This window comes from Echinops telfairi, unplaced genomic scaffold (genome assembly GCF_000313985.2).
Source record: "Echinops telfairi isolate 266 unplaced genomic scaffold, ASM31398v2 ScPeMD7_7458;HRSCAF=8496, whole genome shotgun sequence".
Taxonomy (NCBI): domain Eukaryota; kingdom Metazoa; phylum Chordata; class Mammalia; order Afrosoricida; family Tenrecidae; genus Echinops; species Echinops telfairi.
In genome coordinates this window covers 39738481-39765847 of record NW_022111358.1, presented here as the reverse complement: position 1 = coordinate 39765847, position 27367 = coordinate 39738481, and the positions used below count along the sequence as shown (strand labels likewise).

Below are 27367 nucleotides of genomic sequence, written 5' to 3'. Positions count from 1 at the left end.
AGGGCTCCTGTGAGTCAGAAGTGACGTAACGGCAGTGACTTGGTTTGGGAAGAACAACACAATGGTCAGTGAGGAGCTTGCTTGCTTTCACGTTCTGAAGTCTGTTGGAAGGCATGGATACATGAACAGCTCTCACGGGACCTGGCAATCGCTCCTCGGGAGCAAGATGAGGTTGTCTGTGTTTGTCAAGAGCTACATTCTTGGAACTCTTTGTCATGCCACTATGAGACTGAATTGGCTGAGGGATTTGGGGGTGGGGGTGGGATCTTGGAGAGCCCCTGGGGCCTATGAAGGCTAATATAGCTTGGCTGTTAGTGGCAAGGCTGGGCCTTGAGTCCACCCAAGTGTTTCTCAAAAGATATAACTGAGGATCATCTATTGACAATTGGCCATTGAGAACATGACGAAATAGAGCTCCATTCTCACACACGCGGGATCACCAGGAGCCAGAATCAACTGGACAGCAACAACCTTTTATGGGAAACCTGGGTTCCAAATGAAACGAGAGCGTTAGGAGATAGGAAGTAGGTCGGGAGGGTTGAACTTGGTCTTGACCTTAGATACCAAATGGAACACCGGAAAACATTCTGTTCTCCCTGAAGATAGGTAGCTGCATGCTAGAGGAGTTACCCTCATGTTAGGGAGAATCAGTGGGAAAAAAGTTGAAATCAATGAGCATTTTATAATTGACAGCTCTATTGTTAGGCACCTGATAGAGGATATTTACTGATTGGCATTACCACCTAATTTTAAGGAAACCAAAAAACCAAACTCACTGCCAATAAGTTCATTCTGACTTACAGCAACTCTGTGATGAGATAGACCTACCCCTACGGGTTTCCAAGGCCATGACTCTTTATAGGAGTGGAAGCCTCATCTTTTTCCCACAGAGCTGGCTGGCGGTTTCAAATTGCTGGCCTTGTGATTAGCACCCCAACTCACAACCCCTACACCACGGAGGCTTCTACTGGGAGGGAAGGAAAGGCAAATCCAATGTAAGAATCGGAATGGAGGAAACAAAAAGACTTTTGGGGGAATAGAAATATCATTTCCCGATCAATAAATGCATGTTCAATGTGATTTGCTTTCTAAATTGTTTTTACGTTGCAGCCTTTACAACCACATGTGCTGTTTAGACAGCAGGTCCAAAACTGGACTGGAACAAGTAGTTAAGGCTGGAGTTGGTACATCGAGCCTATATTTAATAGTCTAACCCCCCCCCACAAAAAAAACACTCTAGATTGTCTCTAAATATGTGAACCCTTGTTTTTAACTTACTGAATACCTTCTCTCTGCTGGGCTACCGCCTTCCAAAGCTTTTGAAAGTTCATCTTTGCTACCTCACAAGTGCCATCTCCAGGGCTTCAAATGTAGAGCATAGGTTCATCGAGAGGAGAGCAGACTACTGGTTTCCAAAGAGGAAAGGTGTTTTGGAAATTTCAGAAAGGGATCATCCTACTGATTCTCACCTGGGCCATTCCAAGCGTGAAGGCAAAGGGGCTAAAAATACTGAGCGTCCACTCCAAGGATGCAGGCAGGTGTCTGTAGAGCGCTGTGAACCCCAGACTCCCCCAAAGGACAGTCAGCAGGAACACCACCAGGCCGGTGAGGAAAGGCTTCTTTACCAAGACGCTCATTAAGAAAACCAAGGCTATCTAAAATGAGACAAGATCCAGAAATACCATTAGCCTACAAAATAAGGGGGTTCATATACAAAATCTGTGTGTGTTCAGCAAATTGCACTACCCATTGGTATCACGAAACACCAACGTCAAACGTCTGTCTACGTACTCTGTCCTCTAGGGTCCACTATGAATCCGAATGGGTGGGACAGCTGTGAGTTGTGCACGTGTACTTTCTCACTCAAACCAACCAAAGCAAGAGGAGCCATGGAGGAAGAATCAGATGGGTTGAAGGCTGGCTGGGGAGCGGTCTCATTCGTCAACTCACCAAAGACAATCCATAGAGTAGAAAGATGTTGAAGACCACCACGAAGCCCGTCAGGATGACAAATTGAGAAGATTTAATAATCAGTGCCATGAAAAGGGCCATAATGAAGATAAGCACGGCATAGAGCGAGCCCCATGATAACCTAACGAGGAAGCACAGTGTTACTTCAATACTCTGAGTTCACCTGGGAAAGAGGCATGGGATGGATATTGACATGGTCCATCCTTTCTTCTCTGCAGATATTTACGGAGTGTTCTAGGATATGGAAGCATAAGATAAATACCTTGGGCCGAATATCTTCCATTCCTCAAATCAGTTCCAGAAACACACACACACACACACACACACACACACACACACACACACCATTGTGAACAAAAGACAAAAAATAGGCTCCAGTCGCATAGATTGTGGGTCAAACATTTTCCCTGCAGTATTTTAACCCTGGGGCTTGGAAGAACTTGAGCAAATCCAAGTTCCTTTGTGTCTCTGCGCAATGGCAATTGGACTACAACGAGGGCTCCCTGAGCTGGTGGAGGACCTTATCTTTGTATGCTGACAGCCCTTCAGTGGGTCGGAAGTCTCTCCAAAGGCGGCTCTCTGCCACAGGGAACTTCATGAATCTTCCTACGAATAAGAACGTTTTCCTTGGGGGTAATTCTGTCCCCACTCTCTCTTTCCCTCCCAAATCTGTTTTCCTCTTTTTCTGGCCATAGACACCCAATAGTCTACATTGTTGTCATTGGGTGCTGTCAAGTTTATTCCAAGCTGGATTGATCCTGATAGGACAGAATAAAACCACTCATTTCTGTTAGCAGCTGAACACACTAACCATTTCTGTTAGCAGCTGAACACACTAACCATTGCACCACCTAGGCTTCTTAATAGTCCACGTACTTGCCTGGACCTCTATTCCTTCGCTCATGCGCTGCTAATGGAAGAACTATAAAAGACTCCTCACCACTTTGTTCTTTGAAAGTTCGAATGAAGCCATAAAAAATGATGACAGCAAAGCAGCAAAACCCACCTCCACCAACACCTCTAGCAATGATGATGTGTCAGGCAGTGTTTTCCGAATTTACCGCATGTTAGATCATGCCCTTCTCCTGACAGCCTTCCCAGGGAATATCATTATTTTCCGTATTTGATAGACAGGAACCTGAGAAGGATGTCAGGATTCTGATCAAGGCACTCTACCTTTTGTCCACAAACTCTCAGGGTAGTACCCTGCCTCATGTGTCTCAGCCGATGACTCCAACTCACGGTCATAGGCCCAGCGTTCCCTCTCACATTCTAGAACCATCTACTTGGCTGTGAACCATTACAATCTAACAAACACTGTGATCAGTGTTTCGCACAAGCATCTACTTATATTTCCTATTATCTAGGTGTTAATACCATAAAGGGACTACGAGTGCTAAGAAGGTCAAATAATGTTTCCACGCTAGGGCGTTTTGTAAACTGATGTTTTGACGACGAAGTCCATACTGTTTACCACTTTATTTGCACCTCTAATGTAGATATTTAGCATTCACTATTCTCAGAATGTCCAAAATCATGTCATCATCATGCACCAAGGTACCCAAGCTAGAATTCTACCTAGGGACAGAAGCAGTTCTACCCTAGCCTATAGGGTCCTCAGGATCTACCCCATGGCAGTGAGGATAGACCTTGGCATATGGCATGACTACGACCTTGCTTGTTGAGTGCATTAATCATGGATGGATCCGTTAATAACTCCAGCTGGCAAGTGCTGAAGTTATGTCTTCATCTCAGAGAAAGATAGCAATACCGATCTTGGCCTAGCCAGCATTACATCAAAGGAAATCAATTCCATTCTTAAGAAAAAAGGAAAATGTTAGAAAAGTATTAGACTGTAATTATGAAGCTCTGTATCTAGAAAAAACCCAACAACTCCTGAGTTTGTCCACTTATCTTTTTGGGTCATATTTCACTCACCAGAAAGCAGAATCTCGAAGGCCCATCAATTTCATCAAGCCCTTCATCTTTTTCCTCTCTCTCGTAACATTCAGAGAGGCATAGTAAGTGAATGGAGAAAAGGAAATAATGCAAAAGAAAATGATAAAATCTGTCAGGAGTCCACCTTGACTGATAAATGAATGTATCTTCATAATTTTTCCAGTAGCTGACATCAATTCATCCATCACTGAATGATTTGTTGTGGTCTGAAGAAAGACATACATAAATAAAATTTGGTATTGTGTACCATTATTATTATTATCATGATTTGAGGCATGCCTTTTCCTATGAATATGTAATACGATGATCTGGAGCTGACTCGGGCCTAACTTTCTGCCGGTCACTGGTCAAGTTGCAATTCGGGCTCTAGGAATTTTGAACTCCTCACAGTTCTTTGACTTTATTGTGTGTTTCTGGGCTACACAATGAACTGTTATAAGTCAGATTAGCAGATGGACCCGACTAATTGCACCACGGGAGAAAGATGAGACCAGCTGGCCCTGTGAAGATTTACAAACCTGGAAATCCAAAAGGGCAGGTCTACTTTGTCTTATGGGGTCTCTGTTAGTCACTTCAATTAGAAATTCTTCCAGAGTAGTCTAGGCTGAGAACCATTTTCTTGTTTTCCTGTGAAGACCTTATTAATCCGCTATGGTATTTTATTTCTCCTGTTCAAACCATTTTCTTGTTTTCCTGTGAAGACCTTATTAATCCGCTATGGTATTAAATTTCTCCTGTTACTGGATGCTTTGCTTCTGACAAGGTCAAGTGCTTGTAGGAGATGCTTTTTATTATAGTGATGTGCATATCTTCTTTTTAGATAGCAGTTTCAATAAACTTTGTTATATACGAATCAATGAACAAATGAAACAATAGGACTATCAATTTACATAGACACCTCTAAATGCAAATCATTGATTTGCAATGAACATTAGTTTGCTTTGAATGGTTTGCACTTACTTCTATAATAGCAGCATTAATGGCAGCTTGAAAAGCCACAAAACCTTTACTCCAGAATTCTGCAAGTCCACACTCAATATCTTCATTCATTTCATAACAATGAGCTTTGGGAAGAGAAGGAAACCACAATACCATTATGGATTATCTCTTTCTTGCTTTAGGATGTAGCAGATTTTATACAATGGCCCCACACTCCAAATGGTCTTAAATCTCTATTCATGCAAGTCTCAGAACTACTCCTGTGTCCTCAGGTAGCTGTTTTAACCCAAACCCAAAGCCCATGGGAGCAAGAATGATTTGCCAATGGGGAATGGCAGAGGAAATATGCTGTGTTAATACTCTGTACTAACTTGCAATACACACTCCTTGCTTCTCTGCCAGGGAGAGGCTTCCTTGAACTCCTCTCTTGAATGATTTTGTATTGTGAACACAATGTATTTTTAATGTTTTCCAAATTAGCAGAGTCTAATGCGGTGCCAGAAATGCTGAACTAAATCGACGTGTGTTTCTGGGAGACAGCCTCCAGTATAAGTTAGAATGGGCAAAGGGAGTTTCAAGTGAAGCAACTTGTCATGCACAAATCATGTTGAGTGTCTTCTGACGAAAAGTGTTTACTGATGAAATCACACACGTGAAATACTATCTCAGTGAGTACTAAATTAAAGCAGAGATGTTTTTAATAATATGTATTCAAATGGCATGTGATAATTAAAGTGGCAGTCAGTCTTTGAAACTTTTTATACCTAAAGATGGTATTAAAGTATTGTGTGGGTCCTTTTTGGTTTGATTTATACACACACATGTACACAGAAGGGGGCTGAAAAGAGTACATGACCAAAAAAATGGAACTGAAATATAACAGAATGCCTATAAATGCATAAAAGTGTATATATGGTATATGCATTTATAGTATATGTATATATGATGTGTATAAGCATGTATAAATGGCTGGTATTTATACAAGGGAGCTTCTTAAGGTTCATGGAAAAATTGCATGATCTTTCAATTCCATTTTTCCATGAACTTTTGGAATATGTGTGTACCGATAAATCTTCTACCATTTATAAAACAACATACATAATTTTAAAACGTGAAGCTTTCCACTCCCCACTCCATACCTGATCCCAGACAAACAAACTTCCTTTGCCTACACATTCACTGTCTTTCCAGGCTTCCAAATTAATGCAAAATCTCTATTCATGCAAGTCTCAGAACTAACTACTCCTGTGTCCTCAGGTAGCTGTTCTAACCCAAACCTCTTGAGCCCTGAGACTGGCCCCATTTCACTAGCAATAACTCATCACTCTGTGTTCAGTGCCTCTCCATGGAGGGTCCGTGGAGGTTTCCCTTACTGCATTTGAACTTACTCATGCATTTGAAAGGAGAGTCAGTGGCACAAATGGTTTGTGCTCATCTACTAACCTAAAGGTTAGCTGTTTGAACCCACCCAGGGGCCTCGCAGATTGAGAAAGTCCTGGCTGTTTGATTCCAAAAACATTAAACCCAAAATCCAAACTCACTGCTATCACGTTGATTCTGACCCATAATGACCATATAGGACGGGGCAGAACTGCCCCTTTGGGGTTCTGAGGCAAATTGTTATAGGTGCAGAAAGCCTCGTCTTTCTCCCATGGGGCAAGTTGGAGGGTTTGAACCAACGACCTTATAACCATAAGCAGCCTTATGGAGCAGTTCTAGTCTATAACACATCTGGTCACCATGAGTTGGAATCAACTCAACCCCAGTACATTTAGGTTTTGTTTTTTCTATAAACAACTTTATTTTTAATAATCATTACAATCTGTTAATATGCCCCAAATAAGTACGTATTTTAAAAGTCATGGAGTAACAATATTGACCTCACGATGGCAGAGGAGGATAATCTATTTTACCATAGTGGTATCTGTCCCCACATACGACTTACAATTAAAACAGAGTAGTGTCCTGTAGAGCGGAAAGTTACCTGTGTGGTCCCTGTGTTCCTTCCTAGTAGGGATTCTGTGTCCCAACAAGAACTTCAAATGATAGGAGAAGGTATTAGTGAAGATGACTTTTATGATTTCATCAGAATAATTCTCAGATAATTCTTCCATCTGTTCTTCATCTGACACCCCCAGGATTTTTCCATCTGCCATTACAAGAAGGCGACATGGTTACTAGTATATTACCAAAAGGTATGTCTTCAGGTTGCCCCTGTTCATTATTTTTAGTAGGTGCTTGATGGAAAGAAAAACATAACCAAGCATTGGTTTTGAGTAAGTCAGACAGACTAGAAAGAAAGGCGTTTCTTAAGTTCAGTCTAGAAACAATCAGAAGGAACACGTGACTTGTTGTCTTTACATGTGGGTCATTGAGCCAATTTCAATGATAGAATATACCACCGCTTACTGAGGAAACTATTTATAGATGAATCAGCAGTGCAATCAATCTAAACTGGTAGTAAGACAATGAACAGAGCTGTAGAATAACTAGACACGTGTGTATCAAGTGGAAATAACTAGACAGGAGGTCTTGGAAAAAACAGATTTTTAACAACTCTGAGAGTATGGCTGTTGTATGACAGTATGGTTAATGCATTAATCAAACAAACCCTGAGCATTTCAAAATAATGTAGAGTGGCAAGACTGACATCATTAAATGCTTATTTTTGGAGATATTTTGGTTAACTTCATAAAGATGTTTTATTCAAACGAGGTAGAAATGGTGATCCCGTGGGTGGTGCAAATGATTAAGTACGTGACAAACTTCATGAATATTAGGCTGAAGATGGACAGTTCAAACCCAACAGAGGTGCCTTGGATACAGGAAAGGTCATTCATCGCCTTGATACTATTACAGCACAATTCTAATCTACATACAGGGTGTCTCCATGAGACAACGTCTAGTGCCATTTATTTATTCAATGGGGTAAAAAAGACAGAAAGGAAGAATGACTCTCTTGTGACTCTTTGGGCTACACTTGAGGCTTTGGGCCATGCAAGGTCAGCTGTTGAACATCATAATCACTTGCCAAGGGAAACAATCGGCTTTCAATTCCCTTACAGGGTTCTAGTCTTGGCAACGCACAGAAGCAGTTCTGCTCTCCTGCGCAGTCTCTCTGAACTGGAATTGACACGATGGCATGGGTTGGTGTCTTTGCTGGTTTGTTTTTGAGTGTTCTGACATCCACTCTGGTCTTTCCTTTGCTGCCTTCTTAAACGCCCTTTTGCAGTCTTTATGCCAGACATTCTTCATGTCATCCCATAGCTCATCAAGTCTTCTGTCATTAGTGGTCAATTAGTCAAATCTATTATGGAGATGTTCTTGAAATTCAGGTGGAATAGACTCAAGGTAGGATTTTGGCTCTCTCAGCCGTGTTTTCATTTTCTCCAACTTCAAGCTGACCTTACCTGTGAGCACTTAATGATCTAGTCCGCAGGCAGCCTTATTGTGGCTGAGGGTACTGAGATTTTCCATGGTTTCTTCCCACCGATGTACTCGATTTCATTTCTGTATATTCCATCTGGCAAGGTCCACACGCGTAGTTGCCATTTATGTTATTGGGGGAGAAGCTATGTGCAATGAAGAAGCCACTGGTCTTGCAAAATTCTATCTCATGATCTCCAGCTTCATTTTTATCACCAAGGACATGCTTTCTAGCTACTGATTCATCCTCTTTGTTTCCAACTTTTGCATTCCAATCGCTGGTAATGATTAGTGCATCTTGACTGCCTACTTGATCAGTTTCAGACTGAAGAACTTGGTGGGATTCTTCAGTTTCTTCATCATCAGCTTTGTTAGGCTGGGTCTTCTAGAGAGGCCAAACCAGTGACACATGTATTTGCACATATGTAGAAACAGTTACAGAAGCGGGCAAGTCCAGCCAGGTTCAAGTCTGTGGGTCCCGTGTAAATCAAAGGCTTCTCCCGACTCCGGTTGTTCTGGGGGCTGACAAAGGGGAAGCAGGAAGAAGAAACAGATACATGCCAAGCTGAATGAGTCAGAGATCAGCCAGGTGATTCCAAGGTCAACAATCCTCTGATGGTTCCTGGGATCAGCAGGAGGTCAATGAACCAGATGCTGGATCCAAATCCAGCACTAAAAGTCAGCTAGCTTCTACATGTGGTCAATTCATACTGACAGCAGGTCACACCCTGGGTGAGACTTCCCTCAATCACAGGAAGGCTGGGAGCAGATAAAGGAGGTCTGTTCTCCCCACAACTGCTTGGCTGCTTCACAGAAGATCCCATCCTGGAGCTGACCACAATCAGATCGTGGGAGAGCCTTGGCCCACCCAAGTTGACATAAAACCTAACTGGCTTTCTGGTTGGTCTGTAAATTTAAATAATGTATTCACTGTCCTTCCTTGAAGGTCTATAGATATTATTGTATCATAGACATTATTATAGCTGAACCTATATCTTACAATGTTCCTTTTTATGATGAGCCAACACCATTTATTCTTAGAGGTCCCTTGAAAAGTACAGTAAATTTGAAGCAAAACTTGGAAATATTCTTGAAGAGAATCTTCAAATATAGCAATAAAGATGTTTGGGGGTGGTGGTAAAAAGGAGAACACATGATTCTTATATCCAATTTAAAAATAAACAAACAAGACTGACTGTGCCCGGTCCACTGTAACAAGCAAACCCTAGTGCAATAATCACATTCTAGAAACAATGCTTCCGCAGCTTTGTGGGAACAAACCCCAAACTCTCCTTTTCAAAGTCTTCTGATCTGTGTATTCCATGCTTCCCGAAGTCTTCCTTGTTGACAGGCTTCTGTTCCAAGTGGTAAGCCAATGCTTGCCAAGCAACAATTTCACTGTGATTTAGATATTGGATAATGGCTTCTTCCCCCCAAAGAGAATGTGTGTTTCAAGTAAAAGAGACCTTCGACAGTGGTCCTAGTTTCTTAGTTGGAATGCAAATTAAATGCAACTTGTGTTCAAATGAACCAAGTAATGACATTGGAAATAATCCTTCTTGGATTGCGAGAGCACTTACCTTTCATGAAGGGGGCTATGGCCAGTTTACTCATGATCTGTTGCGTTCTGCCGGTGATGGGTGTGTATGCAACAATAAAGTTAGACACTTCAAATGAATCTACCCGTCCCAGGTCCACAATGGGCAGTGAAGAGAAATCATTAACGTGATGAATATTAGGAAGCAGGTACAAAGAAAGCAGCAGAATGAATGCATTCAAAAATTCCTGCACAATCCAAGAGAAAAATAAATAGAGAAAATCATGGTTCCAAATTATTATCCACAATAAAGTAGTATCACATAGATTGTCTCACTTAACTTTAATTGGCATCGCACTATGAACCTTTAAGAAGGTGTACAATAAAAGCCAGTGGCCCCAGCCAGCCCAAGGCATTAAGGACCAACTAGAATGTACATGGATTGCTCCTTAGCACCAGTGCTGAAGTGTGCACTGGAGCCTTTAAAAGATCAAACGTGACAGTGGCAAGCTGTAATGACAGACACACATTTGGTATTACCCCAGGGACCCATTTATCTTGGATTTGATCCATCAGAAAGTCTAAGTGTTGCGCCAGACAGTCCCAAGGCATTGCTCACTTCTCAACAATACACCGATCACATGCCAACATTCTGGATTTGATAGCTCAACAAAATGTGGACAACTTGAGAAACACTGGCTTCAATAAATGCTATCAACACTCGTCCCTTGCCAACTTCCAGTGATAGATCATTTATTAGTTCCAAAATTCACGATCATGGGAAAATCATCTACAATACAGTAGAATTCTGGTTCAGTTGAAAATGCCACCTAACGATGCCTATCTGATTATTCAAAGGCACCAAACTAGATTTTATTAGATGGTAAGGTTATAAAAGTCAATGTTAATCTTCTTCTGGTAATGAATAAATTTCCTACTTTTTGTAGGGTGCTTGAATTATTTTTTTTAATGCCAATAAATCCATGACAGAGAATGCCAGTTTTCTGTTGCTTTAAATGGTATTTCATGGTGAAATTGTTTACCAGACTATCAAATTACTGGTAACTTAGCCTAGCCTAGTATCTGTGGCGAGGAGCATTAGTGAAAATTGCAGCCTTTCGCATTTAAAACATGTATTGGATTCTCAATTGTTGATAAGCTTCTGTGTTTTAAGAACTCAACTGATATGCCTTCAGATTGATTCCTGGTCTGAGAAACATCAGTCCCATCCCAAAAGCCCACCCTGCCTTTGAGTTGATTGCAACTCACAGTGGCTCTATAAAGGGTTTCTGAGACTGTGAATCTTTCCGGGAACAGATAGATACAGATGTTGGGTGGTAGATAGTATCTGTGATAGATACTTCTTGCCTGGAGCATCTGGTGGGTTTGCAACCAAGAGGTTAGCAGGCTGCTGGTAAACCCCAGTGTCACCAGGACTTCGGCACCACAAAGGTACTTTATTGGTGGGGAGAGGGAGACCCATATAGCACAAATACCATCCAAGAAATTGCACTGGGCTATAATTAATGTGTGACAAAAAATATTGAATCATACCATTAAGGAATCCCTCTTCATCCTCCATTTTTTAAGGCAATTCTTGTACAATAAGGCCCAAGCTTGCTGACACACACTTATCTTTCTTTCACTCATTTTGCTCTGTTGGAGAAAGGAAAATATTTAAAATAAATGTCATGGTCTCAGAAAGACATGTCTTGCAGATACGGAGTCACCTGATAAACCCAGTGGGACAAAAAGGTGACTTCTGAGGCCAGCGGCCATGAAGCTGGTCACTGTGAGGACCAGGCAGATCTGTCCTGGATGAAGATTTAAAGTGGGACACCATTGACCGGTGGGGGAGGAGGGGTTCTTGATTAAAAATTTGGTCTATATGGACCAAATAGACCTTTCCCTAGCTTGTCGTGCATTCTTTCCAAAAATCGGGACTTTTTTAAAACACCAAACAATCGGGACTGTCCTGCTTTTTTGCCCGGAGGAAGGACAGCCAGAAGTCTCCTTAGAATTGATGAGGGTGTGACTTTGTCTCATATCCTTTGGGCATGTTATCAAGAGGTTCCTGGAAAAAGACACCAGGCTTTTTGGTCAGGTAGAGGGTCAGTAAAACAAAACAAAAAAAGAAAGAAAGGAAAGAAGAGGATCCTCAAGGAAATGGATTGACATGGTGGCTGTTAATGAGCTCAAAACATAACAATTGTGCCGATGGTGTAGGACCAAGCAGTGTTTGGGGTTGTATGTAGACAGGATGCCTATGAGTGAGAACTGATTGATGGCACCTAACAATGACAAGGGACAGGTAGAAGGAGAAGTCACTTTTCCAGGGGGCAAGGGAACATAAAATCACCTCCCCCAACCACCAGTCTCGTCTCAAGTACAAATCGACAGCAGGAACTATCCCACCTCCATCCCTAAGAAAAGATCAGCTGCTACTGAGCAATACTTTCTACACCCAGCACTGATACAAATCAGCTGCAGAAGGAGGGAGGGGACGCTCTTATCAAGACCTCTCCAGAGGTGGGATTTGGTCTCCATGTAGTAAGGAAAAATGCTCCATCCCAAGGCCAGATCCATGGCATCTACCAGTGAGGCTGGTCAGGAAATCTAGAACTCCACTTCCCCTCCCAATGAACCAAGCATCAAAGTGCACTGGTCTGTGGGAGGGGTGCAAGTGAGACCATGGATCAGGACTCCCTTTGTGGCTCGTGTGCGCATGGCCAGTTGAAAGGCGAAGTGGAACAGGCCTCATGAAAATTCAACTCAACTGCTAATGAGATCCACTCAACTCGTCCCTCAGTGCATGGTCTGACAGGTATCCAATTCAAGAATTAGTAGGCATGACTTTACCTTTTATTGTTTTCCTTCATGGTGGCCAGTATTAAATAAAATATATATGAACATCAAAGAGCAAGAAAACAATCTACTGACAGCAAATAGTCAATGAATACAGATTCAGATGAGGCATATTTTGGAACTATCAGACATGAATGTTAAAATAACCATGATCATTGTGCTAAAAGATTGGCTGAAAGGGTAAACAATCTGTGAGACTTTGGCAGAGAGATGAAAGTGATAAAAAGATTAAGTGGAAGTGCTTACCCCTCCTGCCCCCCTCCAAAAAAATTCTTATGTGTGGTCAACTGAGGACTTGGGAGAGTATATTTGGCCTTATTTCTACACTCACCCCAGTGGGTCTGGAAAATTGGCCCCATTTAGAGAAAGATCTCCATTGTTCTGAGATAGAAATGCCTTTAAATACACCTTCTCCAGGCTAAAAATATGCCCCCCCCCCCATTAAGGAGCAGCCATAGGGAGCAACCATAGAAGATGAATGATCTCTATGAATTTAAAGAAGGCTCCAGCTCTTCTGCTTTCCTGTGGTTTTAGTCACCGCCGCCTTGTGTATTTTTGTACATGCTCGCCTCATGCCATTTTTGTCAGGATAATGCCATTTTCTAATATGAACTGGTAATATGTCATCTCGATCCCTAGGTTCTCTTGTGTTTTCCAGGCAGCACTGTAAGTTTTCCTAAGTTATTCTGTTTTATATACTACTACTAAATATGTAAAAATGTACATCTTTGCATATGAAAAGCAAACAACTCCCCTTAGGGCTGGATGAAGCCCCAGACTTCTCCTGAAGGAGTCATTAGCGGTTCTTTGGCAAGCCCACCTCATCAAGCCTCAAGAATGACCTTATCATTTCCCCAAGGATCTTGGCTCACTTCGAAGTAACAGATGGTAGTGGATGAGCCTCAGCGTTTCTTTTCCCTGAGGCCTTTAACTCCAGGACTTTGTGTATTCCGTAGGACCTGTCCTCCCGTGCAGCCTCCGGAAACCCCAGGGTGCGTTCTTTCTCTTATCACAAGACTGCAAATGGCACAGAAACAAAGGGCCACGACAACATTTGCAGTAGCTTCTCCAGCTCTGACTCTCTGTGTACAAACATTTCTCTCTCTCACACACATTTAATTGCTGATCTCTTTAACTGTGCTTTTGCATATAACATGCACACATACATGATGTGTATCCCCATATCAGACACACAGTGCAACATGGGAAACTAAGACCTCTAGATAGATAGATAGATAGATAGATAGATAGATAGATAGATAGATAGATAGATAGATAGATAGATAGAATCACATGGGTTATTATGGGAAAATATGGTAACTGTCAGATTCTTACTATGTTTAACATACTAGGTTGAATTTGCCAACATTAGTGATACCGAACTGTAATTTGATTTAATTTTTTACCCACAGCTCTTGCCTACTTTTAGTATCACAGTTATGTCAGCTTTTCCATTTTCTAGTGCATTTGGGAAAACAGGAGGATGAACTATGTCTTAGACTTGAAAACTTGCCAGTAATGAGGCACCTGACAGATTTGGGGTGGCGATTTGGCTAGATAGTATGACAGTGGGTAAATGGGTTGGATTATGTCACCCCAAAATATAGGCTGACACTCCAATCCCAGTACCTGCAAACATGGTCTTCTGTGGAAATAGTGTTTGTGAAGACGTTATCAGTTAGGTCAAAGAGGTTCATGGTTTGGTAGGTGGGCCCTAGTCCTATGGTACCAATGTCCTCTACCTTACAAATTTGGCTAGACCAGAGGATGTACACTGGTACAGATAGGAACTGGAAATGCAGGGAATCCAGGGCGGATGATCCCTTCAGGACCAGTGAGGAGCATGGCGATAATGAGAGGGTGGTGGGAAGGTGGGATAGAAAGGGGGAACCGATCACAAGGATCTACATATAACCTCCTCCCTGGGGGATGGACAATAGAAAAGTGGGTGAAGGGAGACGTCAGACAATGTAGGAAATGACAAAATAATAATAATTTCTAAATTATCAAGGGTCCATGAGGGAGTGAGGAAGGAGTGGGGAAATGAGGAACTGATACCAAGGGCTCAAGTAGAAAGCAAATATTTTGAGAATGATGTTGGCAACAAATGCACAAATATGGTTGACACAATGGATGTGTGTATGGATTGTGATAAGACTTGTCTGAGACCCCAATAAAATGATTTTTTTTAAAAAGAAAGAAATACCATATGCAAACCTAAAATAAAAAAATAAAAAAAGAGGAGAAGATGCAAAGAGGGAGACAGAGGAGAAGCATTCCTGGCATCTCCACGCCAACGAATCACCAGAACGTCAGCGTTTCAGAGCCTTCAGCCAGAATTGACACAGCAAATACCCTGATCGCTAGATCACAGATTATCTCAACGGATGAAATCAATGAATTATACACGTGACTACGGAGAGGCTCTGATAAGTTTGAGCTGTGACTTAGGGCCATCCAGAGACGCTCCACCTGAGCTGAGCTTGGAAGGGCTTTAATGAGGGGAAGAATCAGCTGCCCTGACCCATTGTGTAAATAGCCCATGGACCTTACCTAAAGTGGCCTGCAGAGAGCAGCATGACACTGCACAGCAGAGAGGCTCCTAACATCAGATCAGCCTTGTTCGCTCTGGGGAGAGGCAGCAGATCATTGTGTTTGCATATTGCACCTTGGGCAAAGGGTGTGCACCTCAGTGTATATTTGGGACACGCGATATTTGGTAGAAGAATGTATACCCACATTTCATGTATCGATGCAAATACCTCCAGAAGGTGATGGTACAGGGCACAGGATCAATGTCACCTCTGTCCACAGCCCAAACCAACCAATACTATGTGAATGGAATGCGCGCTCCCAGAAATGCGGGGAGCTGAGTGCTCTCTAAAGCCCTTACCCGTGAAAGAATAACCCAGCATCCATGCTGAAGGACCCTCAGTTCTCTGGGAAGCACACCAAGGATGTGACGTGGGAGAATGGGTCGGAATTTGAGCCCAAAGCCAGCACTCCTCCCTGACATTTCTTAGTTGGTTCTTAAGTCCTGCCTATTTTTAACAACACATCCTTTCCTTATTGTGCTATCTGTAGTGAGTGAGCTAGTCTAGAGTTTCTCTGAGTCGGAATTGACTTGACAGGCAATAGGTTTATGTGTGTAGACGCACACACACACACATTTGCCATGCCCATGTTTTTATATGTACAATTCAGTGAGATGCATCGCTCTCCTCCTGTACTGAAACCATCACCACTCTCGATTTTCAAAGTTTTCCATCATCCTTAACAGAACTTCAGTGTCCCCTAAGAACTGACTTCCCCTCCTGTCTCCTTCCTAGTAACCATGAACAGATGTGGATTTGTAGACGTCTTTCACTTCTAGAGATTCCATGTATGCAGCACCCCACAATCCTTGTCTTTGTGTGACTGCGTGAACAATATTTTCAAGGTTCATCTCTTGTAGGATGTGTCAAAACATCATTTCTCTTCAGGACGGTGTAAAAGTCCACGGCTATGTACCATCTCTTCCTTATCTGCTCATCCATTTGGCGCCCCCGTGACCGAGGGGATTACAATTTGAACTGCTAACTGCAAGATCAGCCGTTTGAAACCACCAGTCCCTTGGTGGTAGACTGATGTTGCAAAGCGTTCCAGTCTTGGAAACCCACAGGAGGAAGTTCTACCCTGTCCTATAGGGTCACCGCGAGTCAGAGCCGGCTTGATGGCAGTGAGTTCACTGTTTTGGAGGATGACACCTGATTTGATGGCGTGAGATTCATCTGTTGGTGAACCTTCAGTTGTTGCCACCTTTTGGTGACTCTGATTAGTGCTGAGATGGACATGAGTGTTTGCAGGCCTGCGTGCCTGCTCTCAATTCTTTGGGGTCTATTTCTAGGATGGGAATTGTTGGATCATCTGAGAAGTTCTGATTTTGGAGAGAAGGGGCCTCCCCCATGTCGAGGCTGGGTATAGTTCCTCATGAACTCCTCTTTTTTTTTTTTCAAAACATTTAAAAAATAATTTTATTGGGGGCTCATACAACTCTTATCATAATCCATACATATATCTATTGTGTCAAGCACATTTTTACATTTGTTGCCATCATCATTTTCAAAACATTTTCTTTCTACTTGAGCCCTTGGTATCAGCTCATTTTTTCCCCTCCCTCCCGAACCCTTGATAGTTTATAAATGATTTTTTCATGTCTTACACTGACCAATGTCTCCCTTTACCCACTTTTCTGTTGACCCCCTGGTAGTGAATTAAAAAAAAAAATCATTTTATTAGGGGCTCATACAACTCTTAGCACAATCCATACACACATCAATTGTGTAAAGCGCATTTGTACATTCATTGCCCTCATTCTCAAAACATTTCCCCTCCACTTAAAACCCCGGCATTAGGTCCTCATTTTTCCCCTCCCCGCTCCCCCTTCCCTCATGAGCCCTTGATAGTTTATAGATTGTTATTTTTTCATATCTTGCCCTGTCCGACGTCTCCCTTCACTCACTTTTCAGTTGTCTGTCCCCCAGGGAGGAGGTCACATATAGTTCCTTGTAATCAGTTCCCTCTTTCCTACCCACTCTCCCTCTACCCTCCCTGTTTCGCCACTCACACCACTGGTCTTGTAGGGGTCATCCGCCCTGGATTCCCTGTGTTTCCAGTTCCTATCTGTACCAGTGTACATCTTCTGGTCTAGCCAGACTTGCAAGGTCGAATTCGAGTCATGGTAGTGGGAGCGGGGAGGAAACATTTAGGAACTAGAGGAAAGTTGTATTTTTCATCGTTGTTACATCGCACCCTGACTGGCTGGTCTCCTCCCAGAGACCCCTCTGCAAGGGGATCTCCAGTGGCCTACTAATGGGCTTTGGGTCTCCACTCCGCACTCCCCCCATCATTCACTATGGTAAGATTTTTTGTTCTGATGATGCCTTATACCTGATCCCTTCGACACCTCGTGGTTGCATGACAAAGTGGCTATGCCCACACTCTCAGCTCATTCAGGGGACAGGGTCATGCTGGGGCAGTGCTATTTCCTAGAGATAACGCTGGGATGCGTTGTTCGAGGGTTAGTTTCATATTTAAAAAACCAAACCAAAACGTACTGCCATCGAGTCCGCTCTGACTCATAGACTGCCCTGGTGGGTTTCTGAGACTGTAATTCTTTACATCAGTAGAAAGCCATGTATTTCCTCTCATGAAGTGACTGGTGGTTTCAAACTGCAGACTCTACAGTTAGAAACCTAATGTGCAACCCTCTACACCACCAGGACGCCTCTTAGTTTCATAGTAGTGAGTGGCAGATTAGATTTAACAACCTCAGACAGCACTTCCAGAGGAAGAACAGACACCTGGTGGTTGAATGGGCTTGGAAAGGAAGTCAAGATAGAAAACAAAACCATAAAAGAGCTCAGGAGGCCCGGGGAATGGTGAGGTGGGAGGAGGAGGAGGAGGAGGAGACCATTCCAGGAATAAGGCAGCATTAGGTTCAGGACAAGGAGTAAGAGGGGCTGTGGGTTTCTGTATTGTTCAGAGTGTCCCTGAGAATGCAGGGGACACTTCTAAGGTAATGTGCTGGATTGTCGCATGTGCTAGCTAACGAAGAGGATGCCTTCCCTCTCCAAAGTAGTATAGAGTCCTGGGCCTGAATCAAACGCTTTAGAATGTTTTCATGGTGAGTTAGTATTGTCTGCTTGATTTCCTCCCAGCTGTCCCCCGCCACCCACCACTTTTTCCCCCTGGAGTTTTAAGAGGACTACCATGATAGATAGGTTGTTTCAAATCACAAAGACTGATTGTTTTCCTCTTCCGTTGTTTTTACATTTAGAATAAAATGCTGGCTACTCCCCACAGAAGCACAAAAGATCTGTTCACGGCAAACATTGTGGATGCAAAATAAGATAGCAATTAGGAAACGGTGCACATTCCACACGCGGATTCTCCGGAGGTGTCTAAAGCATAAACAATTCTGGAACCTAGCTTACATTTTTACAGTTCTTATAGCCTGAGATTTAGAGATTGGGGGTGCTTTTCTGTAAACATCCTTGATAATATTGTTGTAAATTCAGAACACCAGGCTCAGGTCCCCAAAGTGCAGGGAGATCATTGTGCAATAAAAGAAAGGAACTTCAGACACAACTCGGACTTCACGCATCCATTCTCCAGCTGCTTTGTTCTTTACAACGTGCCAGCAAATTGCAACTCAGTCCCCATCCCCGTTTCTGGCTCACCATGTCCTCCCAGTTGTATACATTTTCAAACCTTCTCTTGTAACTCAGCTTGTTTATCTAGCTCGCATACAATACCAGCTATTCATAAGCATGAAATAAGACACTGCTTTTCCTAAAAATATCTCCGCAGCAGGCTGGTACTGAGTTCACAAACCAGGATTTACATGGAGAAGAATGCAAAAACAAAACCCACAAACAAACCAAAAAATACCATGAACTTACTTTGGGGCCGTTTGCAGTAGAAGCTCTAGCAGCAGCCTTTAGCCAGGATCTCCGCAGCGAGAGGCAAACGGCTCACATAACTCTCTAGAATTTGCTTTTAACTGTTTGCCTTCTGGGAAGTGACCCGTTGAGACGGCCTCCAGAGCGAGGGCAGGCTCCCAGTTCTGCGGGCTGCCTGACCGCGCATTCACATGATTCCTTCTTGGACTGTTAGCCTTCTCGCCGACATCCAGGCACTTCCTGTTGAGCAAGGACAGTCGTCCTTGGTTGAGTGATCGATCCCAGGATAGCCAAGTCGGGAGACGTGAAATCTGACATGCTCAAGATTTCAGATCCGAGAAGAATACAGTCGAGGCCAAGATTTTTCAGCGCTGTCTTTAAATCGTCAGAAAGAAAAGCGCCCCATCAGAGAAGGGCTCTTCTCGTCCCCCAAGCTCCGCGTGGTCTGATGGACGGCTTGTTATTGTTGGACTCCGGTCGACGGGGCTGCTGTTTGTTTTCTGCCGGGCCTCTCTGGCTTTTGTGCCCTGTTTCCCATTTCCTTCCTTTCTTTGGGGCGGCTGCGACATTTCTTCAGTGTCCTATTCTAATTTGCCGATCGGGTTTCTGAGAGTCGTTTGCGTGGCCATAGTTCAGTGATTGCTTTAGGAATGACAGGAGGTGCACTGAATAGATCACGGAGCAAAGTCAACATCTTACCACTACAGGTGGGATTTAGGAACTTTATTATTATTTCTGGGCAAAAAGAGGCAGGGAGGCTACAAGGCTGATGCCAACTAGCTACAACGGCCAGGAGGCAGTGATAGAGGAACAAGAGTCACCCCAATAAAGTCACAATCCCTTGTTTAGTTCGTGACCAACCAACGAGGGAGCTTGCAGGTTCAGGATCTATTGACGGAAGCAGCCAAGTTCTTAGAAAGCCGCAGTACCTGGATCAGTTTATAGACGAGTGCCTCCATCCTTCCTTCTTGTTCCAAAGGGAGCTTCAGTCATTTGCCTGGGTGACATTTGAAGGGTGACATTTGGGCAGAGGCTCTGAGGGGCCTTGACACCCAGAAACTTCCAATGTGACAGCCTTCTTCTCCTCTCCCCCACCCCTGAGAGTGGGGCTTTAGGAGCAAGATAGTAAAGGGAGTCTTGGTTAAAGTCAAACTCTACAGGCGTCCACTATGTCTATGGACACACCCAGTGATCAGTTTACTACCCTCAAATGCATTATTAAAATGACTATACTTGAAAGTTGGAATAATCCTCACACTGGGTCCTTGACCTGGCAGGGGGGGTGGGGAGAGTTAGGGATCATAGTGGGAACTGACAAGTGGATACCTCTGCTACTTCCCTCATTCAAGACCAGGGAAGACAGCCAAGACCATAAGCCCTTTTGCATGTGGGGACGGGTGGCAGAGACGAAGGCTGCCATCAGTGACCCAAAGGACGCAGAGGGGCTGGAGCCTTGCTTCTCTCCAGGTCATTTGCCAATCTGGTCCCTGCAGAAGCCAGGTGGATTTGGGAGAAAGGCTGTGGGCTACCACAGCTGAAATAAGTAGTGGCCCCACACACAATCCTGTGTCAGACACGGTCACTGTTCCTGAGCAGATGCCGGCATTCACCCAGTGATGGGGCAAATGCGTTCATTTTCATGATTAGCCAGTAGCATCAGTAACAGCTCACCTTCGGGTTAGAAAATAATATTGATTTGCAATTTTGCCCCGGGAGTATGTTGAATCTCCTGCCTTTGTCATAAGACAGTGTTAGGAGATCGGGACCACCAAGACATCACATAGATGTCATCATGCTTCTCAGAGAAGACAAGCAAGAAACGCCAGAACCCTGGAGTCCTGGCAAGACATAAATGCTCCAGAGAGCAGGGAGTACATCCCGTGGAGACTCCGGGACTCGGCACTTCACTGAAGGTCAGTTGATGACAGGTGCTCTGCAGGTCTTCTTAAAAACACGAGACGCACTGGGGCATCAGCATTCCCCTAGCACATTGAGTTGCTTCCAACTCCTAGAAATCCTGCAGGACCAGGTCGACCCATCTCTGTGGCATTCTGTAACTATGGGAGTAGAAGGCTTCCTCTCTTTTCTCCCACAGAGAAGCAGGTGATTTCCAACTACTGATTTGTGCTCAGCAGCCAACCCATAACCTCTAAACATTCAGCTTTGACCTTGAAGGAAGTAATGATGCTCTTAAAATATGGTACCTGTACCTTTACCAATCTCTTCCTCTATGGTGAATAATTACTTCAGCGTTTCTGAGTGAAATTGCAACAGGGATTTCTAAGACAGTTGTCAGTATATTTCTGAGATGATACTGACTAATATTGAAGTCATTCAAAATAAAAATGTCCACCTGACACACCACAGATGTAAACAGAAACCCGTTATCAGGGTTTGCTGCAACGAACCAATGACATGTCTGTTTACAATGAAAACCAGAGTGTATTAGGGTGGCAGTGTTTTGCAAAATGGGAAACAAAGATTAAAGGAGCTTTTGACAATGGGTTCCAAGGAATTGTAGAAGTACAAAAGTGGATCAAGGCAAAAGGCATGGTGAGGGGTTGGGGGTACCATCGGGGCATATCTGATTGGCTAACATTTTCAAAGTTGTCGGTGGCAGGGTCTTGGTTGGCCACTTTTGCAGTTGGACCTCCTTTGTAAGAATGGTTCCAGGTGACCAGATTTTGACCAACAACAAGTTACTGGTGCCTTTTAAAAATAGTATTCTAAGGAGGGATCTAAGGGCATTGTCTGAGAATCAGCCAACCACCAAAATTGTGTGCTTGCCCAAATTAAAAAACCCACTGCCATTGAGTCCATGTTGATACGTAAACCAAGATACTTTCACAGTGTATTCAAAATTTGGCATTCTTTAGGAAATTGCAAGATACTAACACCTCACAGGATTTTAAAACAATTTTTCTCTATTTTATTGTGTTTTAGGTGAAGGTTTACACAGCAACTTAGATTACCCTTCAAAATCCATACCCAATTGTTCCGTGGCACTGGCTACATTCTTACTGTTCGCACCACGAGTGCGCCACTTCTATCCATTCAGTTCCTTAACCTTCCTGACCTTCACTGTTTTTACAGTTAGATTGGCCTATTACTTACATATCATACAATTCAATAATCCAATCATTCAATCATATCAAGAAGAATTGTACAATCATTACCACGTCACTTTCAGAGCATCCCCCCAACCCTCCTGGTTAAATTGCCTTTAAATGAGTTGTGGAATCACAATAGTGCTCCCTCCCCCCTCGTGCCTTCATCATTTATTCCTGAAATCCCCTTCCTCTCTATCACCCGCCCTCTATCCCTGCATTCCCTCGTGTCAGTTATTATCCTTATGCACCCACTTCTCCTGTGCTGCACAGCTGGGAGACCCAACAGAAAACAGGGAAAAACAAAATCTCACTAAGTTGGAAAGGATAAAATCATATAGCCTAAAGACAAAAATACAAATAATGTGTAAGAGGGAAAAGACCCCTATCGACATTCAAAATGTCAGGGAAGAAATTTCTGTCACGGAACAAGTAAGAGATACTTGCACCCAGAACAAATTCAGGGCACATCTACAGGAAGGTCAACTGGCCAGGTCTCAAGTTTGCTCTAGCATAATCAGCATGACAATGATCTCTGCCTGACAGTAAGGCTGGGCCAGACCCTGGCCTGTGGCCTGAGAGGATCTGCCAGTGGCTCAGCCTGACCAGATACTCTGCAGATGGGTTTGGGGTTCCCACCATCCCCATAGCCCTCCACAAATTGGGTGTTCATCATTTGTGCTCTGATGCTTTTCGCCTCGCCATATTTGGATTTTGTAAATATCATCTTTGGATCACAAGCTAGTACGCTTCTTCCATGTGGACTTAGTTGACTCCTCACTTAGATGGCTGTTTGTCTGTATACAAGCCTTGAAGACCCCAGATAGCTGGGCATCATCTGCTTTCTTCACCACACTGCTGTAGCACCCTTATCGTTAGTGATCGTTTCATGAAGGGGATTTTCGAACAGGGCCATGATGTAAGAACTCATTATTTTTAAGTTGGAGCTAGGATTTAGTGTGAGCCCCAAACCCATTCCTGGATCTATGCTTTTAAAAAAAAATTCCGCAACTTGTGAGTTAATACATGTGTCATATCATTCCATAATTCAGTCATGTTAAACACAACTGTACAATTGCTTTCATAATCAGTCTCCAAACATACTTTTTCCTTCCTGGACATCATCTCCTTTTTCTCTCCCCCACCCCTCTATATCTCCCTTTCCCCCTGGGATAGTTAAGGTTGATTGTGCCAACCTGGCCGATGAACACATGTGGGATTAATTGAAGGGCAGAGGGATAAAAGGCTCAGCGAGGCTCACCTTTCTGGTCTCTTGTTCTCTGATGGTTGGACCAGAGTGTGGCTGCCTTAGCTAGTTCTCTGCCTCAGCTGGCAAGATAGCTCAGCTTCCTACGAGACATCCTTGAGGAGAAGCCACATGGACATACCCTGATGCAGCCCTGGGTGCTGAAGAAGACACGCAGAAACCCCTTTAAGCACTGAGATGCTTTCCTCCTGCAGTCAGCATCATTGCGTATGTTTTGTGAGTTTGAGGAGGACTTGGTAGATCGATGTCAGACATGTGGGCTGTCGGGCTTATGGGTTTGGACTGGACTGGGTTGGGATGCTTAAGGTACAATTACCCTTCATATAAAACCCTCATAAAATATAAGTCTTTATGAATTTTATTTCTCTAGTCTACCCAGACTAACAACCCACCCACCCCACCCCAAAACCCTGGTTATATTTTCTTTCTCTATAGGCTCAACATCCCTGGGTTTCGTTTACCAAAAAACAACAAAACAAATAACATAGCTTCAAGAGGGTGAGCCCCAATGGAGATGCACCTCTGAGATACACCCTAATAAAAACAAGCATAAGTGGAATATAGCAGGATTGCTGGAATAATATGTGCCCTAATACAGCACACAGGGTGTTGATGTAGCAAGACCTTGTTTGTCCGCCAGCCAACAGGACACGGCTCTTGTTCCAGCTGTCCTCTGCTTCCTCAGACACCATGTGTTTTCCGGCTTAAGTCCTCAGGTTACAAGTGTCTCGGGTGAAGTCCAGTTCAGCCAGTGGAATTCCCATCTGGGGCCTCACTGATGCCGTCTCTGGAGCATATGCTGTGTGGCCCAAAGATCCAGGATTCAGTGGCCCAGGGTTCCATGCTCCTGGGATACCCCAGACACCCCAGGCCAATTCTGCTCACCGGCTGCAGTCCACTGAAGACCCTCCCCACCTGATGTTCCCAAGAGCATCCTCAGTCTTTCCCCTCCCAACCAGGCAGTCAGCCCTCCCTCCCCTCCCCTCCCCTCAACAGACATACACAAAAGTGACCATTCCCTCTCCCCTCTCCTGCACTGTCCCTCCCATCAGTAAGCTTCATCCCTCCGACAGGGATGCCTCCCTCTCCAGGGGCCCTCTCCCCAGATCCACATGGTTACCACTCAGCAGACAGCATATGCTCCACCCCCCACCCCTCGACCATTTGGTCCCAGTTGTCATGCAGTGCCTTCTGGCCAAGTGACCTACAATATACTTACCTGGAGCAGATGCTGAGAGGCTCGTTGCCACTACTCGGGCTCTTTGTGAGCCTGTCTGATATCTGGACAGAAGCCTTGAGGCCTGCAAGCTGGAGCTTGTGCCCAGTCTGCTGCGTGTTCCTACCGCAGTGGACTCAGACAGTATTTGTCCTTTAGTGCTTGACTCACTTCACTCAGCATCATGACTTCCAGATCCCTCCAAGGGTTGAGGGATGGTTTCATTGCTGTTTTGAGGGATCATGCCATAGGACTCAAGTCAATAATCACAGGATTTAAAACATTGGCTCTAGTGTCCGAACCTGTGACTTCCTACAAGCGACTGATCTTTTTTCAATTTCTTCATCTGCAAACCAAAGTACCAAGCTCACTGCCGATGCGTAAATTTTGACTCCCGGGCCACCCTATAGGAAAGGGTAGAGCTGCCCCCGTGTGGGTTCCCAAGACCCTAACTCTTCACAGGCGTGTAAAGTTCCAACTTTCTCTGAGGAGTGACCAGTGGTTTCGAACAGAAGACCTTGAGGATCTCAGGCCGACACAAAACCACTACTAATGCTAGTCACCTCTTAAGATTGTGATGAGGACTAAATGAAGTCGGTCCAAGGTGTGTCCACCATCCAATAAAAGAGTTAGGATGTGGGATTGATCCAGATTTGGGGGTTGTAGGGGGTGTGTGGTTCGTGGAGATGGTGGAAGAGAGATCTAAATCCATGAGTAGAGGGAGAAACAGATACTCAGGTAATAATACAATTCTTTCATTTTTTGCTTTTATTAAGTGTAAACGCAGTCCCTCACTACCACAAATGATGCAGTTGAGTTTCCCATAGCCAGGTAAGTACCGATACAATTCTCTTTGGATCATCTATAGACATGTTCTTAAGAGAAAGCTTAGAAACAGTGTGTGAAAAGGAACAATCATTGAGGGACTTGAGCTACTCAAAAAAGACACCGCAGCAGTGTCCACACACGGAGCGAAGCAAGCAAAGAAGAGTAGGACGCACCAAAGTCAACAACCGAAATGATAAACGGGACGGTGTGAAGACTGCAAAGTGGTGTTTCTTTTTTAACAATCCTATGCCCTTTCTTCAAGGCTCGGTCTTTCCTAACCACTTCCAACTCTTCACTTCATTGCCTCCTATCCCTCACCCATGGTGTACCTCTCCGCATTTGTTGGAGAAGTAAGGGTCCTGACCGAATGACTAGACATCCCAGAGCCTAGGACGAGGGTCAGGAGAAACTTGAGCCATAAGGAGAAGACAGAGGATCTCTACTGAACTAACTATAAGCACGATCAAGCTCTTGGCCACAATAATATAGATTGCTGTAACTTAATCTGCGATGTGGACTACTAGTAAATAGCCCAGGTAACTGATAAAATGGAGTATAATTCTCTCTTGGACTGACCCTCAGTCACTCCCAATCAATTATTGCATACCGTGTGAAACAGACTCACTGGGATGAAAAACTCTGATTCCTAGATACAAGTAAAGATGTAATTCCTTACTTGTAAGGTATGGAAGTAGTGGTATGGTCTTCATGACCAACTTAAAGTCTATAAATGTGATAGTTAAGTTTGCATCGACTTGGGTGGGCCAGGATTCTCAGTGGTTTGGCAGTTAAGGTGTAGTTATCTCCAGTGATGTGACCTAACATCACTTCATGATGATGTCTGCTGGGGGAAGCCAAGCAATTGCAAGAAGATAAAGGTGATGTAAAACCTCCTTATTCAGGGTAGAGGCCAGATGCAGTTGAAAGGAATTTTCCTTGGGGGTGTGCCCTACTCCTATATAAGTAGATCTTGTGGAAAGCTTGTTTGCTTTTCTATTGGGGCAGGATCCTGCAACTGGTTTGTATACTTCTTGCTCTTGGACTTGAGTCAATGGTTTGCCATATTGCCTGCCACCCCTGAGAGCCATCAGTGGTCCACCATCTGGCATGATGACCTTAGATCCACTCAACTCTCCCGTCACAAGCCTGACCTGCGGATATTGATTTCATTGCCTATGTATTCACTAACTTGTGATCTTCCTGCTTGTCTTCCTGCTCCCTGGCTTCCCCAGTTCTTAAGAGTTCTGTAAGTTAGGAGAACCCGCCCGCTCAACACCTGACCCACCGACTTGAACCAACTGTGAGCCAATTTTTGTGTGAAACTTTTCTCTTTTTACACGGATGCATATAAGTGTCACTGCTTTTGCTTCTTGCGCAAACTTATATCCATAGAAATGGCTCACATCATTGTCGACGTCAAGACCATTCAAGTTCAAGTCTGTGGGTCAGACGTTGAACTGGAGGCTTCTCCTGACTCATGTAGCCAGAAAAAACGTTTCCTCAGGAGCCGTGCAAGCCAACAGCCAGTGGAGTAACTGCTTTATATTCTAAGAAGAAAACCAAGATCAATGTGGGCTTTAACCAAGTAAAAATATGCCAAAAATGAAAGACAAATCAATCTCTTTCTGGGAATAAAACTAGTTGAGATGTGTCATGGAGCAGCCATGACTAAACTTTACTCTGTGTTGAGATATAGTAATAATCAGCAACCCGCAAAGTAGCCAGGACTGCAGCTCACAAGGAACTCTATTGATTTATAGCTTGGCTGCAGCTGAGAAGAAGCACTAACAATTTATAGTTTTATTTAGT

At 43.8% G+C, this 27367-nt stretch overlaps 1 protein-coding gene across 1 annotated transcript in view; it reads right to left on the bottom strand.

Annotated features, from left to right (window-relative positions):
* The window catches only part of LOC101646702 (ABC-type organic anion transporter ABCA8), an 80635-nt gene extending 61164 nt beyond the window's left edge, over positions 1–19471 (bottom strand). The window contains exons 1-8 of the mRNA XM_045299487.1: positions 19141–19471; positions 11387–11488; positions 9876–10080; positions 6854–7018; positions 4891–4994; positions 3910–4136; positions 1951–2092; positions 1470–1655 (exon numbers count right to left, since the gene is read on the bottom strand). Of these exons, the coding sequence (XP_045155422.1) occupies positions 1470–1655; positions 1951–2092; positions 3910–4136; positions 4891–4994; positions 6854–7018; positions 9876–10080; positions 11387–11482 (1125 nt within the window). The 5' untranslated portion in view covers positions 11483–11488; positions 19141–19471. The remainder of the gene's footprint in view (positions 1–1469; positions 1656–1950; positions 2093–3909; positions 4137–4890; positions 4995–6853; positions 7019–9875; positions 10081–11386; positions 11489–19140) is intronic.
* Positions 19472–27367: the final 7896 nt, after the last annotated feature.